Here is a 15,141-nt window from a genome sequence, read left to right as displayed (position 1 = left end):
GGCCTCCTCTCCCCACATTTGCAATTTCAAGGAGGTAACTTGTGTTCTCTTGCCTGTGCAGAATTGTTGCTGGCCAGACTGCAAGGAGACACCATCTTTGGTCCAGGATTGCGTTCCTGGTCTGGCTTTTGTGGGAGGAGATTCCTGGGCTGCAGCCGTGGTGTCTGCATCTACTCTCCTTTACATGTGTTATCCCTGAATCTTCTGTCACTGCAGACAGGTGAAAGGGTGGAAGAGGGCACCCTGGGCTGAGAAAGGGTGATGCCACTGCTGTTGTCAGAAAAGCTGGTGCTAGCCCAGGTGTTTGCAGAGATAGCAGTGAGTAGTTCTCACAGGGAAGGTGGCACAGTGCCCAGTGCTATGACTGTCCCATTTTGTCCCCAGCACCCACTGGTGTAGGAACAGGATAAGCCTAACTCTGGGCTCTTCCAAAGCAGCAGGAGTAAGTGATGCCTCCCTTCAAAGGCAGGTGCTCCCCTCTGCCCCCTGCAGAAACAGCCAAGCCTCAGTGCAGTTTTGTGGAGAAGGAGCTGTCCCCTTGTCTCCACCCAGCCACAGCTATGTCCCCACAGCACCACATCCACCCAGCCAGGATAGAGCCACTGGCTAGAAGAAAATCATCAAGCATTTCAGAAAAAGATCATCTTTAATTTATGAAATGGAGAATCATTCTCAAACTTGGTCAGAAGTTGCACAAATTACTTATGATTGAACCAGTAAGAACTACAGCAGCCTCATGGCAGGAATGTCTTGGTCCAAGACAGAAGGCAGCCATGTCCTGAGGCAAGATGGCAGGCTGGTGGGCTGAGACCCCAGAGGGAATCTGGGACTAAACAAAGAACATCCCTCAACGTGCAACAGCTTCAAACACTGCCTGCCAAGCCCACCTTCCTGCAGCAGGCAGGCACAGGCTTTGGCACATCCCTTCTCCCTGCCCCCAAACACATTACAGGGATTGAGGAGTCACTCCCTTGCCTCAGGGACCCCTTTGGTGATTGCCTGTCAGTCTGCTCTCAGCCAAAACCAGGGAGACCAAAGCACCTGCTCTCCTAGGGTCCCTGGCTCAGCAGCTCTCTGTGACCTGCTCTCAGCAGGTGAGATGATCTAACTTGGGTGCTGTTTCTAGCACAGAGGAGCTGAGGTGTCTGCCCCTCCCTACAGGGGTAAAATCCCTGTGACTGCCCAGTACTGTGTCAGACAGGCTCCAAAGAGCAATCAAAGGCACAAAAGCAAGACCTGGTGTCTCCTTCAGGCTGTGCTCTCCTGCCAGAGGGCAGGGCACCAGGCTGCCTCACCAGGTCACCTGGGATTGCCCTGGGCAGGGAGGCACTTCCAGTGGCTGGATTAGGGGCTGGCTCCCTGACCTCACCCAGAATTGGAGGGGGCTCATGGTACAGCTGTGTGACAGCACTGAGTAGTAGGGGCTGTGGAGGGCAAATGAGGAATAAACACATGCATGGGATGCCCAGTGAAATGATACAGCTCAAGGCTCTGAACTCAGTTTGAGCCCAGCACCTTTTCCAGGCCAGCAACAACTTCCTCTACAAGGCCACAGAGAAGGGAACCTCAGCATAAAACAGCACACCCAGCACATCCTGGCTGTGCAGCATATTGTCTTGTGAACAACAAATGCTTAAGAATGGATTTGGTCCTAGAACCACAGAACTGCTAGTGGGAGGGTTCTACCAGTTACTGGGAAAGGCCTTCAAGGTCCTGTCATCCCTGCTCCTGTTTGACAATCACTCCCTTGGTCACTTGGTCCCTCAGGAGCCTTCCACTCCACAAGAGTGAAAGGCTCTAGTGAAGGACTCCCTGTACAGTCTCCTGCTCAGCTGCAGAGGCTGTGGCTCCCTAGAGTCATGCCCAATGCAGAAAAGCACATTGGGGATGTGTCTGTTTTCTAGCACCTGCAACCCAGCACCTCTTTACTGGAATGAGCAGCTCTCTGCTCCCTGGGACTGGGATAAAATGTTCTTGCTCCTGAGATCAAGCGATCTATCTCAGGCCCCTCACATGCTGGACCTCTCTGCTTTCCCCAGTGATGACCACCTGGAGTGAACAAACATTGGCATCACAGCATTTCACAGCTGAACCATGAACATCAGGCTCTCTCAGCCCACCATCCCTGCCCTCCAGCACCAGCCTGGAACCAGCAGCATCCTGGGGGCTCAGGCACCCTTAGATTGTTTTGACCTCTGGTGCTTGGCCTTGTGTCAGGCTCTGCCGCTGAGCCTTCACCACCTGCAGGCGCTTCCCATGCAGGCTGAACTGTGACCAGCTGAGGAGCTGCAGCAGGGCGCACGCGATGGGCACAAAGACCAGGAGGTAAAAGCAGCCCTGGCGAAGAGTCGGCTCCAAGGCCATGGCAGGCTCCAGCTTCGGCTGGGCACTCACCACGTTGTTCAGGGGGTTGCGCTGGAAGATGTCGTAGCCTGGTGTCAGAGAAGAGTTTGTGAGAATGGGGCTGTGGGGATGGATCTTTGTCCATTCTCTTTGAGTGACCAGCCGTGGAGATGCAGAGACCAGGCACAGGTTAGCAACTGAAGAGCCCTCTGCACCCACCCAGGGCACAGCACAAGGTGCCAGACACTGAACTCTGCCCTGTTCTGCTCCACTGCTCTCCCCAGGAGCATCCTTACCTGTGTACTCACAGAGCAGCCAGGTGCCAATCAGAGGGGCGAAGGTCTGGCCCGGTTTGGTGACCAGAGCCACCATCCCAAAGAGCAGGGCTGAGGCTGCCTGCTTCCTACGGTTCAGGACTAGATCCTCGTCCACCAAATCAGTGACCACCAGGTTGAGTAACTTACAGGTCCCTTCTGTGAACACGCGGTTGCTGCAGAACAACAGGCAAAGCACTGAACAGGACTATCAAATGACAGGACAAATGTGACAAATCATAAAAAATGGCAAGGGTTGAAAAAGTTTCCCCATACTTGAAATAAGAATTTCAGGTGCCCTTGTTACAGAAGAGGAACACCACTATCAGTAAGACTTTGTACCTTGCAGAGACACCTCAGATCAGTCTTGACCTCCCACACAGACAGGCCTGGGGACAGGACACACTGGACCTGTAGCTCACAGGCAGCTGCAGCACACACCGAGGGCTGCAGAGGTGAGAAGCTCTCAGCAGCTGGCAAGTGCATGTGCAAGCTGCCACTAGTCCTGCTGGTCTGTGACCTCCTGAACATCACTGCCTCCCTCACTCTGCAGCAGGACAGCCTGTGAACTCTGCAGTGAGCTGTCCCATGTACTGTCAGAGCTGGAAACCACATGGCCTATGTATGATCCTGCCCCCTGTTCCCTGACTTCCACTCCTCTTCTTAGAACAGGGACAATGCATTTTGCTTCCCAGGAAGCAGAGGGCAGGGGAAGTGCTTGCCTACCTGGCAATGAAGATGCAGAGCAGATACACCTGATCAGGTCCTGCCAGGAACATGACAACACTCAGAGCCAGCTTCAGGAAGAAGAGTCCTCGCACCACAGCGTAAACCCCATAGCGGCGGCAGAGCGACAGGAAGTAGAGGTTGTTGAGATGGGGGGCAATGTAGGAAACACCTGAGCAGAGACAGATGCAGAAACAGCTTGATGGAGTTTCACCTTCCACCATGCCCCCAGACATGATACCAAGAGAGACAGAATGGTTGGCTATTGCCAGCAGGACAATACAGAGCAGCTCCTCTGCATATACAGAACATACATATACAGAAAGCTGCGGCAGATTTACTCCACGGCTCTGTGGCACAGCACACACTTTCCTACAGAGGGAGACCTTCTTCCATCAACCTCATGGACAGAAAGGAAAAAAAGACTTGTGCAGTGTCATGCAGAGGCCCTGGAGCAGAAATGAGAGGCAGGACTGCCTGACCAGACCTGGCCTGCATAGAACCCTCCCAGGGTAACTCTAGCACCAATGCCCACATATCTGTGGCAGCTTGGAAATGGTCTGTATGCTGCAGAAGGGATGAAATTTAGGGCTGTGTTCTCTGCTGCATCCTGAGAACACTGCATTCTGCAGCCTCTAGTGCTCAGAGCAATATACCTCTCTGGAGCCTGGTGTCCAGCACACCAGGCTTGTCCTTAATAGAAAAGGCTCTGAGTTACTTCTGTGCCCAGGAAGGACACTTCAGAGGTCCCACAGAAACATGTGGGGTGCGTGCATGTGTGAATCGTACAGCCCAGAGTCCTGCATGTGAGCACACCTCTCCCCAGATGGAGCTTGGGAAGGGCAAACCCAGACTTGGGCCAGGTCCTGTGTAACTTAGCCACTCCCTCCAGTCCCACCTGAAACTCACCAAGCAGGAAGGATCCAGTAGAGACAGAGATCTGGTCTGACAGCAGGTGCTCCAGGAACAGAGGGAAGAAGTTGCTGTTAAAATGGCAGTGAAAAACCTGTGAAGGCAGCATGCAGACGAGCTGGTCAGCAGGAACAGCAGTGAGAAAGAACAGAAAAAGCTAACAGCCCTCTGGGCTCTGTTGTCCTAGGAGCCCCATGCCAAAGGATCATGCAGGACAGGCCTGGAGTACTTCAGCAGAGCAAGACCTTGGCTGTGACATTTCCGACACTGCTGGCTGAAGATTGCAGAGCTGCAATGCCATCAGCTATGCCCACTTTGTGCCCAAGTCATCCCCACTGCCCAGCTGTACAGCACAGTGCTGCTAGGACAGACAGGGCCAGCACGTGACAGCAGGGACCAGAGGCTGGGAGAGACACTGGCATGGCAGGAGGGAGGAGGCAGCCGGCAGGAGGCCATAGGTAAGGCAGTGAGGCTTGAACACAAAGATGCAGACCAGCATCTGCCTGAGGGAAACTGAGGGATCCTCAGGGAGCCATGACTGCAGCACACAAAGCTTGGCAGGCTGCCTGCATTTGGTAGTCATCACTGAAGAGGGTGAAGAACAGAAATGATAAAAGCCAGCTGAGAGATGGATCCAGCTGGACAGTGAGAACAGTGATGTGAGCCTCAGGAAAACGGAAAGGGAAAGGAGACTGTGCTGACAGCTACGCCAGCAAACAGCACTCCTAAACTCATCCCCTCTGTGAGCCAGGCCCTGTGCTTCTGCACCCCATATGGGCTGCACAGAGCTCATCAGCCCCCATAACCCAGCCTACGCTGCAGAGAGGAAGGGGCACCCCACAGCTTGCTCAGGAAGTATCCTCAGTCACAGGCAGGGAGAGTGGCTACCAGCTGCTGAATCAGCCAGCATGTGCAGGAGGCTCCAAGAGCAAGTGGGTGCTGGGAACATCTCTGCCTTTCCTCAGGAACTTACATACTGCTGAATCATCCATCTCAAAAAGCCAGAGCCAGCACTCATCCTCTGAATTGCAGTGTGTCATTTCTGTGCCTACCTGGACGAGATTCACGCAGACAAACCAGAGGAAGTTGCGATGCCGGGAGAGCTGCTGGAGATACTCTGCCAGGGTGATCCTCCTCTCCTGGGGGACGGAGAGTTTCTCAATGTACAGCCTCAAGGAAAAGGAGGGATAAAAAGCAACCATAAATCCCTCACACCAAGACAGAGTCACCAGCTCTCCCTGTGTAGATGCAGAGCTGTCTCTCCTCAGCCCCCATCCTGACCTTTCATATTCCTGGACCAATCAAAACAGTGGAGTCTATAACTTGATTGCCATTCTACTATACGTTCCTCTTCCAGGTCCCTGCAGTTAGCTCACCTGGCAGATCTCATCAGGATCTGCTGCTACTACAGCATAATGCTGGCAGCTCATAAGAGATGACAAGTGAGGCAGCCCAAGGAAGTAGCTGAACAGGGAAAATCAGCTTGGTGTGGCCTACCAACAGCCCAGCCACTATCAGGCAGCTGAAGTGAGTGACAGAGAGAGACATTCACTTGTCCAATTCCACAGGACATGGGCAGCAATGCGGTCTCATGCTCAAGCATGAATGCTTTCATAAGCTGCTTGTGACATTTCACCACTCACAGGCCTCACTGGGTTCTCTAGATATGAACTCATTTTGTGTTCCAAACACTGGATGGCCATATAGCCAGTTAGGCCTCTGCCTCCAGTTTGGACTAGGGCTGACACAAGACAGTTTTGTTCTATTTTCAGAGGAGCCAGTGTGACAGCTGATCCTGAAAACTGTATCAATAGACAAGAACGAGAGATAATTAACAAATTTTGCCTCATTCTCGATCTTCTCACACATTTAGTTTGCTGCAGATCGATGTCAGGCCTTTTTCCCTGCTGAGAATTTGTGACCCTTACTCTTTCAGGGTTGATTCCTGGTCCCATTTTGCTTTCCCATCAGCCTGAAAACGCTGGCGGAGCAGCTGTGTGGACAGGGTGAAACCAACAATGGAGCAGAGGGCCAGTAGGACGCAAAATATGCGGAAGGAAAAGAAGTCCTCCTTGTTCCACACTGCATAGGACATGAAGACAGACAGGGAGCCTATGGCACTGAAGAGGGAGCAGTAGAAGTTGAGGCTAGTCCTGTCTTTTGCTGAAACAGCCAGGTCTGCAAGCAAGGCGTTGTGATGGAGGTCAACCATGGTGAGAAAACTGTCGTACATGCAAAGGCAAAGGAGGAACTGCAAACCAGGATGAGCCCAGGAAACCCAGAAAGAAAGGAAAGAAATGGCAAAGAGCGGGCCATTGTGGCTTAGTGCTCTGAGCCTCTTCAGAACTACTTCAGGGGACGAAATCTCTGCTCCTGCCCTGCAACAGAAGAAAAAAAAATATTTTACGTACCTGGACAAAACCCAGCATGATCACATATTCTTCCTCTCCAAGGAAGTCATGTAAGTGGCACAGACACTAATACAGCTTTTGTTCAAGTAACAACCACCCACATCAGATACCTTTCAGCTAATAGTGAAGACACTGAAAAGATGGGTTTAAGAAGGCCAAAAAGGGATTTTTTTTTCCAGAGCATTTGTCTCCCTGACAATGCAGTACTGTCTGCACTTTGTGCAATGTAAATGATTTTCATGACTTTTTACTAGTTGCAGGAAGTCACACCACTATTTTCATTACAATGTTGACATAAATACATGAGAAATGCTAATGGCCAATAAGACAGAGCTGTCTTGCCTTCCATCCTATAGAGTTGGGAACAACTGGTCTAAGGCATTCCATGTGGAAATAACTGTACTTTTCCCTCTTGTGCCTCCCAAACCATGTACAGACACTGTCTAACACCCCATTAACAGGCTTGCTCATATAGCAGGGGCTTGAGATTTTAGATGCCTATATTTTAGGTTCTGCACCACTCACAACTGTTAAGGGTTAGGGCCACATCCACCCAATAAGTGTGTGTGGCTTTCTCTAAAAAGGCAAGTACTGAAACAACATTTACGAGCACTGAACTTCAAAGATGCCATGAAAAGGAGGTATTTAAGAGTTCCATGCCCAGTAAGCCATTCCCACACCATCATTTTAAAGCTGCTAATTTGACATCATCTTCCCCAGAGACTAAACAACTTCCCAGACTCTTCTGAAAGCAGAACTTCACTTACTGCTGTGTGCTAAGGAATACTCGGTCACTCAGCCAGCCAAACAGAGGGTCATTGAGGCTGTTCCAGATCAGAAACACTGTCTAGGAAAGAAAATAGGACAGTGAAACCACAGGACAGCTCTGTTCTGTCACCAAAGCAAGCAGTGCTGAGCTGGCATGGTGAGCTAGCTACCAGCAGGAACTGTCCTAGCACACCTTCCCTGCCTCATTACCGCTGTATGATGCCCCTGCCTGGGGCAACTGGCAGTAAGGCCAGTGGTTTTCACTGCCTGTGAAACACCCCAACATCCCCAGAGGAAAGGCACTCTTTAAGAACAAAGTTTCTGCATTTTCTGTCCCAGCTTGTTCTATTTTTATATAAGTGGGAAAAACTGAAAAGCCCAAGTTAGTACTTGGAAGGCTCCATTGCTCCCTCTCCAAAAGGGAACACTGCTGTTACAACTAACAGTTTTCACATTTCTAGCAAGGAGCAGTCTTAGTTTCAGAGTTTCCTACTTAAAGAGTGCAGAAGCCAATGAAAAAAAACTAACCTCTCCTATCCAAAAGGACAGTTTATCAATCTTGTAAACAGAGACGAAGGTGTCCACGTAGTACAGGAGGAACACGTTGTGCAAAATGGAAACAAAGAGCGACAGAGACCCATAGATCACTGCAGTGGGCAAATGGAAAAGACAAGCCAGCAGTCGCAGCCCCATGTTGTTGCAGTCAGTGTTCAGCTCCTTCAATCACCTCCATTTCAGGTGAGATGTCTTCTCCCAACCCCTACTACATCTTTGATGGGGCCAATCCATTGTTGCTCCTGCAGGAGAGAAAAAAATAAATAAAATAAAATGAAAACAGATTAATTTTCTTAAATAAAGGTGAATCAAGTTAATTGGTAAATCTTTGTATGCAGCAATCAGAATTTGTATTGTTTTGAGGAGCTGCTACAAAGTGGATTGGAGGAGATTTAAGAGACTAGAAGCTGTCTGCTGCACTAAAGCTGTTTCATTAAGCTGAAGCCAGGCTGTGGGCTCCTGGGGGTATGGCTTCCTCCTCCTGAGCAGCCTGCCCTGTCCTTTACCCTGTAATGTTCTTTGTTATCCAGCAAGCAGACAATTAATCCAGCTCTTTAAAGGCAAGGTCAGAGGAAGAATCAAGCCAGACAGCTGCAAACAACAAAGTGGCCTTCAGACACCAGTGACACCTAGTCACTGGTATTTTTAGGTACTCACGTAAATTTTTATCCAAATAAAAATGACAGGAGCTGTGATGTAACCTCACATGTGCACAATGCTTTCCCCAGGCAGTCACAGCTTATTGCACCTGGGCTGGCTCAGACAGGAGTTATTTATGGTGAGCAGTGCTGCTGCTTTGTGGCATGAAGAGACACAACCAAAACACAACTGCAGCAGGCATGCTGCCATCATGCAATAAAAGTAACCAGAAGTGCCTTAGCAGGTTTCCAGCTTGTCTAGGAGTGACCTAAGTCTTAGGACCATAGTCTGAAGTAAAGATGCTTTGGCTGGACAGCAATATACACAGAAATAAAACACGTGGACACAGCAGCCTTAGGCCAGAACAAGTCGCTGTATGTTCACAAGGGCTGAGTGTGAGAGGAGGACTCCTCACACCTGCACTGACTGGAGCTTGTGGCCAGGAGCTGGGGCTAGAAATGTTCTCTTGTGCTTTTCAGGCTGAGCCCTCTCTCACATGCCAGTTGCTACAGACCCAAGGCAAAACACAAGGCATTTATGTGAGACATAAGGGTTTCTTAAATCAGTACAATCAGCTTCTCCAGCCCATGCCATCATGCCCTGTTCACAGCACACACATGAAGGGTGACAAAAAGGTTGTTATCTTGGCACTGTCAAAAGCAAAATAAAGGGCTGTGTGCCACTCCTGTTTCAGCCCTCCAGGGTCTGCATTCACCCACCTCAGATACATCATGGAGGCTTTGCAATGTGGGATAAGACTGAACACATAAGAAATAGGAACCTACGCACCACACCATCCTCTTGGGCTTGCAACACCAGCTGCAGCAAGTCCAAGCAGGAAATCAAGCAAAAGAATAAACGTCTGGGTATGAAACCTGATGAAAGGCCAGTCCCATTCAGCATTTCCCTGAAGCCATGAGCCTGACCACTTCTAGGCAAGATTAGAAAAGCAAAAATAACCATCTGGTCCTCCTAGGCCAAGGAATTCCTCATAACTAGTTCAGAAGAAGCAGGAAGAGCACTTGTTCCAATCAATTACATCACTAGATTGAAACTGCACCTCGCTCCACTCCCAGCCAAAGCACTAGACCTCAACTGGATCCAACTGCAAAGCCCTTGTGGAGCTCAGACACCATTCTGCATCCCTGCCAGGCCAAAACCCATGGCCAGAAAAAAAGGAAGACACTGCTTGGAAGAGAATTCAGCCAGACAATGAACCTTTATAGACGTAATTAAAGACATACAAGCCTCAAGGGGAAATTTCATTTTGTATGGTCAAGAATTGGAAAGGAGTCACAATGTGTAAAGACAAAGGTTAAGAAGAAGGGAGAGTTCAGGCAAGAGGTAAGTCCTCTGTCTCTCACCAAAAGTCTTCTGCAGAAGACTGACAGAAGAGCAGAAGACATCAGAGTGCTGGGCCCCTTCATGGAATTGTCAGGACACAAGAACTGGGAACACTCACTGTAACTAACAGGAAGTCAGCTTAAAATATTTCTTTACCTGGCAGGTAGTAAACACCTGACATTCACTACCAAAGGATATTAGAGAGCTGGGCAGCAGCTTCAAAGGATTAGACAAATTCACAGAAAACAGCTGTACACAAACAGCTACTAAAGGGAACAAGGCGGGGAAATCTCCTCTAACCGCCCCAAGCCAGCTGTGCAGGCTGGGGATGGACAAGTGGAAAGGCCATAAATGGTGCCCACACATATGCTCTGCCACCGTGGGGCAGGACATGGGGACAGACAGACTAACAGTGTGACCTACTAGGGGGATTCTTATCCTGGCCTTGCCTTTGCTATCCAAAAGCTGAGTGAAAGCAGAGCCTGCTCAAGACTTGGTCTCAGTGCTGCACTTCATGCTGTCCCCATCCTAAAAGTGCTTCACTGAGCACATGCTGCACAAACCACAGCTGTTGAAATTTCCAGAGACACCTCATTTTGTCATATAAATGCTACAGCACTGTTCAAAGAGGGTGAAGTTCCACTTCCTTTCTGCTCCCTCACAGATGTGCAATGCCTCCAGCCAGCTGATATTTGCCAGTGATGTCACTTTTGCTAGGATAGTCATTAGGTCATTTGATGGATATTTTTCCACTCCTCATCTGCAAATGTGCAGTTAAAAGGAAACAAATCACAGTTGTCTGTAAAAAGCAGATTTCACTTCTACACCCAAAGCACTGTTACTGCCACACTGGTATTTTCATAACCTTTTCCTTGGGATGGAGAATTATTCATGGAGTATGTCAGAACTTTTCAACATGAGGCTGTAAGAAGGAATGGGAAAGGGAGCTGCAGGAGGGAATAGCCATCATTCATTCACACTGAACCTCTAACACAGTCATAAAGGAACAAGCTCATAAATTAAAAAGCAATGAGTCTTTATTTGAGAAACTTCCTCCTCCGCATTTGACATCTGGCTCCTGCCAGTGACGTCCATAGATCTTATCTTCCTGAGGAGGATGTTGGAATACTGGCTACCAGGAAAGCACAGCTTTTGTTTGAAAGTGCTGGCACACAGCTGTGTCTGGAACCCACCACAGCTTGGGGCTCACACATGTGCTCTAAGTTCCTAGCCAGCTCACAGCTGGATGCACGAGTCCCTGTGTCCCATGGTGATTCGGCAATGCCTTGGCCTTACTACACGGCTGAGCTCCAGCCTTCCACAGCTGAAGCCACTTGTACTGAGCCAGCAGCAGAGCCATACATGTGAATCTTGGCTCAAGCCAGCCTTTTAAGCAGGGCCAGATGATTTTTATGTGCTCAAGTTGCCACTCAGCAACTTGAAACAGCCATCTGCAGACCTGCCTGCAGTATCAGGATGGCTCTTGTGTTCATTCTCCCCTGTGTAATGCAGGCTGGAATCCCAAATAATACTTCAAGATATGTCTGTGCTTGCTCGAGCTGCCACTACACTGCCTCTGCTGCATATTCTGGGTTTTGAGGGCTTACTAAGCCAGCTCTGTACGTCTGCAGCTTCCACACAATAAATCCACCCAGAAGCTGGAAAAACCACCTGAGAGAAAACCCTATTTATATGTCTATTTATAGACATAATGTAATGTCTATTTATAGACATTTGTCACAGCCAGACAGGACTGGGGTGCTGGGGGTCCAGCCCCACTCACAGGGAAGCTGGGCTGGAGCTGCACCCGTGGAAGAGCTGATGCCCTGTGACTGGTGCTGGGCACATCAACTCCTCCCAGAGCCTGCAAGTGACAGTCACAGATGTCTCTGTCTGGTCAGGGTTATCTGTCAGTGATGAGCCCATTTTGGGAGCACAGACCAGGTTCTGCACACTCCTTCCCTCACACATATGGTACCCCAGGACACCTCCACAATACATCTCAGAGGGTCCTCATCCCACGAAGCTACCTGGATTCTGGCAGAACTCTGTCAGTAAAACAAGAAATCCCCCACAGAGCTATGTGAATGAATACAACCAAAAGAGTCTCCACTTAAACAAAAAAATTACCTCTCAAAATCCTATTTCTGTCCCAGGAAAGCTCCTTCCTAGATACAATTCACAAAATTTAGGCTCCTCTGACAAAACATTGATATTGTGCACCCCTTTGATGCACCCTTAGAAATTAATGTAACTCCAAGACTCTCAATTTCTCCACTCCATACTTCTCCTGAACACCCTCAGATAATTCCTCAGTAACAACGACTCTTGAGGGAACATTAAGTACAGTCCTGTTTGAAATGTGAACAAACATCCCAAAGCAGACTCCCAGCAGCTTTGTATCTGACATGTGAAGAAATGAAAACTTTGAAACCACCTGGATCAGGCATGGAAACATGACTGAAAGAGGTTATGAGGGTGCTTCCCAGTACTGTTTACCAATTCAACAACTAATGACTGTGCATCATGAGGTTAAGTCATACCCTCCTTATTACAAGCAATCATGTGCTTCCATCACCCCTGCTGAGTTCATACACGCAAACACAACCGTGACACAGAAAATTAATACCTTGAACCAGCTGGTAGCTTCCATGGAGCTGTGCTCCAGCTGAGCAATCTTGTTCAATCAGATCTCATTACCTAATAAGAACACAAGGTTTGTCAATATAGAGATAACTGGGCAGATCTCATAGCCTTGGAACTTGGCAAGGCTTTTACCTTAACAACATGCAACGTCCCATATCTAAAGAATTCATTGTCTTACAGTGTAAAGGAAGTGTGTTAGATGTATTAAAAAACTTGTTCCTGATCATTTGCTGCCAATGTAAGCTCCAATCCTGTAACAGACCTCACAGCACAAAGATGGGAACCAATGTCCAGTAACTCTGGCCTCAAATTACAAAACTATAAATAAATTTGAAATCATCATTGAAAACATAACCCAAGATTTGCTTCAAAGGAGCTATAAGAGAGGATTACTGCAGACATTCTGCCTGTTCTTTGTTAAGATTTAAGAGGAAACTCCAGGTGAATTTCCAACTTTCACCACTCCGCCAAGTGCAGCCACCAGCAGTTTCGGCTACACATCTTCCCGGGAGGAGGGACTCCCTTCACCTGTGCAGCCTCCCAAGGCCACTGTCCCTCCGCAGGGCCCCAGCTGCAGCCACAAGGCACACGCCACTGAGTGGGTCCCCAACTGAAGCCGCTGGCCTCCTGGCCAGGACAGGAGCACAGGGAGCCAGGCTGGACACGGGGACACCGTGACTCTGGACATGCCCAAGCAGCGCTGCCATCCCTGTGCCCCATCCGCAGGACCCTCCAAGCTGAGAGGAGGCCTGGCAACCTTGGGTGGCCAGACAGAGGCGCTGCCATCCTTCCCTGGTGGGCGCTCCCGCAGGCTCCACGGCAGGGGGTTGAAGCCTACCAGGTGAAGGGAAGGCGCAGCAGGGACACCAGAGACCCGCGGAACACTCCAGGACAAGAGGGCGATGCCAGAGCCGCCTCTCCTTGACGGGAGGCAGAGCCGGCTCCAGCACTGAGCCCCCTGCCCACGGGCAATAAGACCAGGGAGCGATGGCACCCCCCGGCCCGAAGTGGGATCATCCACGATAACAGAGGGAAGTATCCACCAGGGCTCTACCACTGCAAGAAAAGGGGATGCCCCCTGCCCCTGCAGAGGCGGCCCCCCGGGGGGTAGTGTCTCTGCCACCCTACCCGAAGCACCTTACTGAGCGGACGAGGGCTCCGCCACCCTACCACACTACGGGTAGAGAGACAAACCGGGACAAGCGATGAAGCGGGAGAGACGCCCGCGCACCGCCTCGGCGCCTCCTACCTGCGTCCGGTACCGGCGCTCCCCAGCCGCTCCGCCGTCGCACGGCACGGCCGCACATGCGCGCCCCCAGCCCCGCCCGGCGGCCATTTTGCGTACTGGCAAGTGAAGCCGCCAGCACCTCCCGGCAGCCATCGCGTGTGAGGGCACTCTGCTCCCTGATTTGCATATCCCCGCCCCCAGCCGCACGAACCTCTCTGGTGTGGCGCCACCTCTATGGTCAGTCCGCCCGTCGCCATGGAAACGCGGCCTGGCCGGGACGCCAGCGCTTGGGGTCAGGGAATCGTAGAATCATAGTGGAATCGTCGATATTGTATGAAATCTTCAAGTTTACCCAGTCCACCCGCCAGCCCAGCGCCACCACTATTACCTGTAAGCCACTAAACCGTATCACCCAGTGCCATTTCCAGAGGCCACTTGAAAACCTCCAGGGATGGCAACTCCACCACCTATGCAACCAATTCCAATGCCTGATCACTCAAATGAAAAACATCTAATATTGAATCTGAATCTCCACTGTCCCACCTTGAGGTAATTTCCTCTGTCCCTCTCACTGTAGGCATGGTAGAAGGGACCAGCCTCTGCCCCATCACAACCTCCTGTCAGGGTTTGTGAAGAGCAGTGAAGCCCCCCGACCCGAGCCTCCTCTTCTCCAAAGAACATGTGCCAAGCTGTAGAACGATTAATGGAAACAAAAATATATACATGGCTGCTTCGGAAGGTGGGGCAGTAATCCAGCAAATATCCTGTCTCTGGTCTTTGTACTCAGAGACTTGCATTTCTCTCCCACAATTAATTTCTATTCACCCTGTGTATTTCAGAAAATAGGGACTAATATTGTCCATTATCATTTAAGATCTCTCTGTGGCCCTTTCTCTCCAAGAAGCAACTCCTATGTTCAGCATATGTATCACCTATGGTCTCTCACTGCAACAGTTGCTTCCATTAAGCTGTTCTCAAATTTCACCAGGGGAAATTTCACCACGAGAAATTGAGGCAAAAGCCAATTGCTATGCACAGAAAGATATTATTGCACCCTATTACTTGCCAATGGTTTTGCACATTAGACTTACTAGTAGCTTCTTAAGCAGGTCATTTTTATAAATTCCTAGAAGCCAGACAACTAATTGTAATCAACATGGTTTGTAATTAAAGAGTGATTTGTAGGTATTTAGCTTCAGCTATTACGATCACCTGCAGCAGAACAAGGCATAAGGCAGTAATCAAATAATCATTT

The 15,141-nt window shown here is 49.8% G+C and overlaps 1 protein-coding gene across 2 annotated transcripts; it reads right to left on the bottom strand.

The window, feature by feature from the left end:
* Positions 1-687: 687 nt before the first annotated feature.
* MFSD13A (major facilitator superfamily domain containing 13A) lies at positions 688-13,933 on the bottom strand. Of its 2 annotated transcripts, none has more exons than XM_058810524.1 (9): positions 13,908-13,933; positions 8,003-8,271; positions 7,474-7,553; positions 6,224-6,673; positions 5,348-5,465; positions 4,293-4,389; positions 3,384-3,555; positions 2,640-2,833; positions 688-2,432 (listed from the first exon to the last, which is right to left on the bottom strand). In XM_058810524.1, the coding sequence occupies exons 2-9, from the start codon at positions 8,165-8,167 to the stop codon at positions 2,179-2,181; spliced, it is 1,530 nt and encodes a 509-aa protein (XP_058666507.1). In that variant the 5' UTR covers positions 8,168-8,271; positions 13,908-13,933; the 3' UTR covers positions 688-2,178. The 2 variants fall into 2 exon arrangements, with proteins under 2 accessions (XP_058666507.1, XP_058666508.1); XM_058810525.1 differs by having other exon boundaries at positions 4,293-4,341.
* Between the last annotated feature and the right edge of the window lie 1,208 nt (positions 13,934-15,141).

This window comes from Ammospiza caudacuta, chromosome 9 (assembly GCF_027887145.1).
Source record: "Ammospiza caudacuta isolate bAmmCau1 chromosome 9, bAmmCau1.pri, whole genome shotgun sequence".
Taxonomy (NCBI): domain Eukaryota; kingdom Metazoa; phylum Chordata; class Aves; order Passeriformes; family Passerellidae; genus Ammospiza; species Ammospiza caudacuta.
The sequence above is the reverse complement of the archived record's forward strand: the minus strand, read 5'-3'. Positions and strand labels throughout refer to the sequence as shown.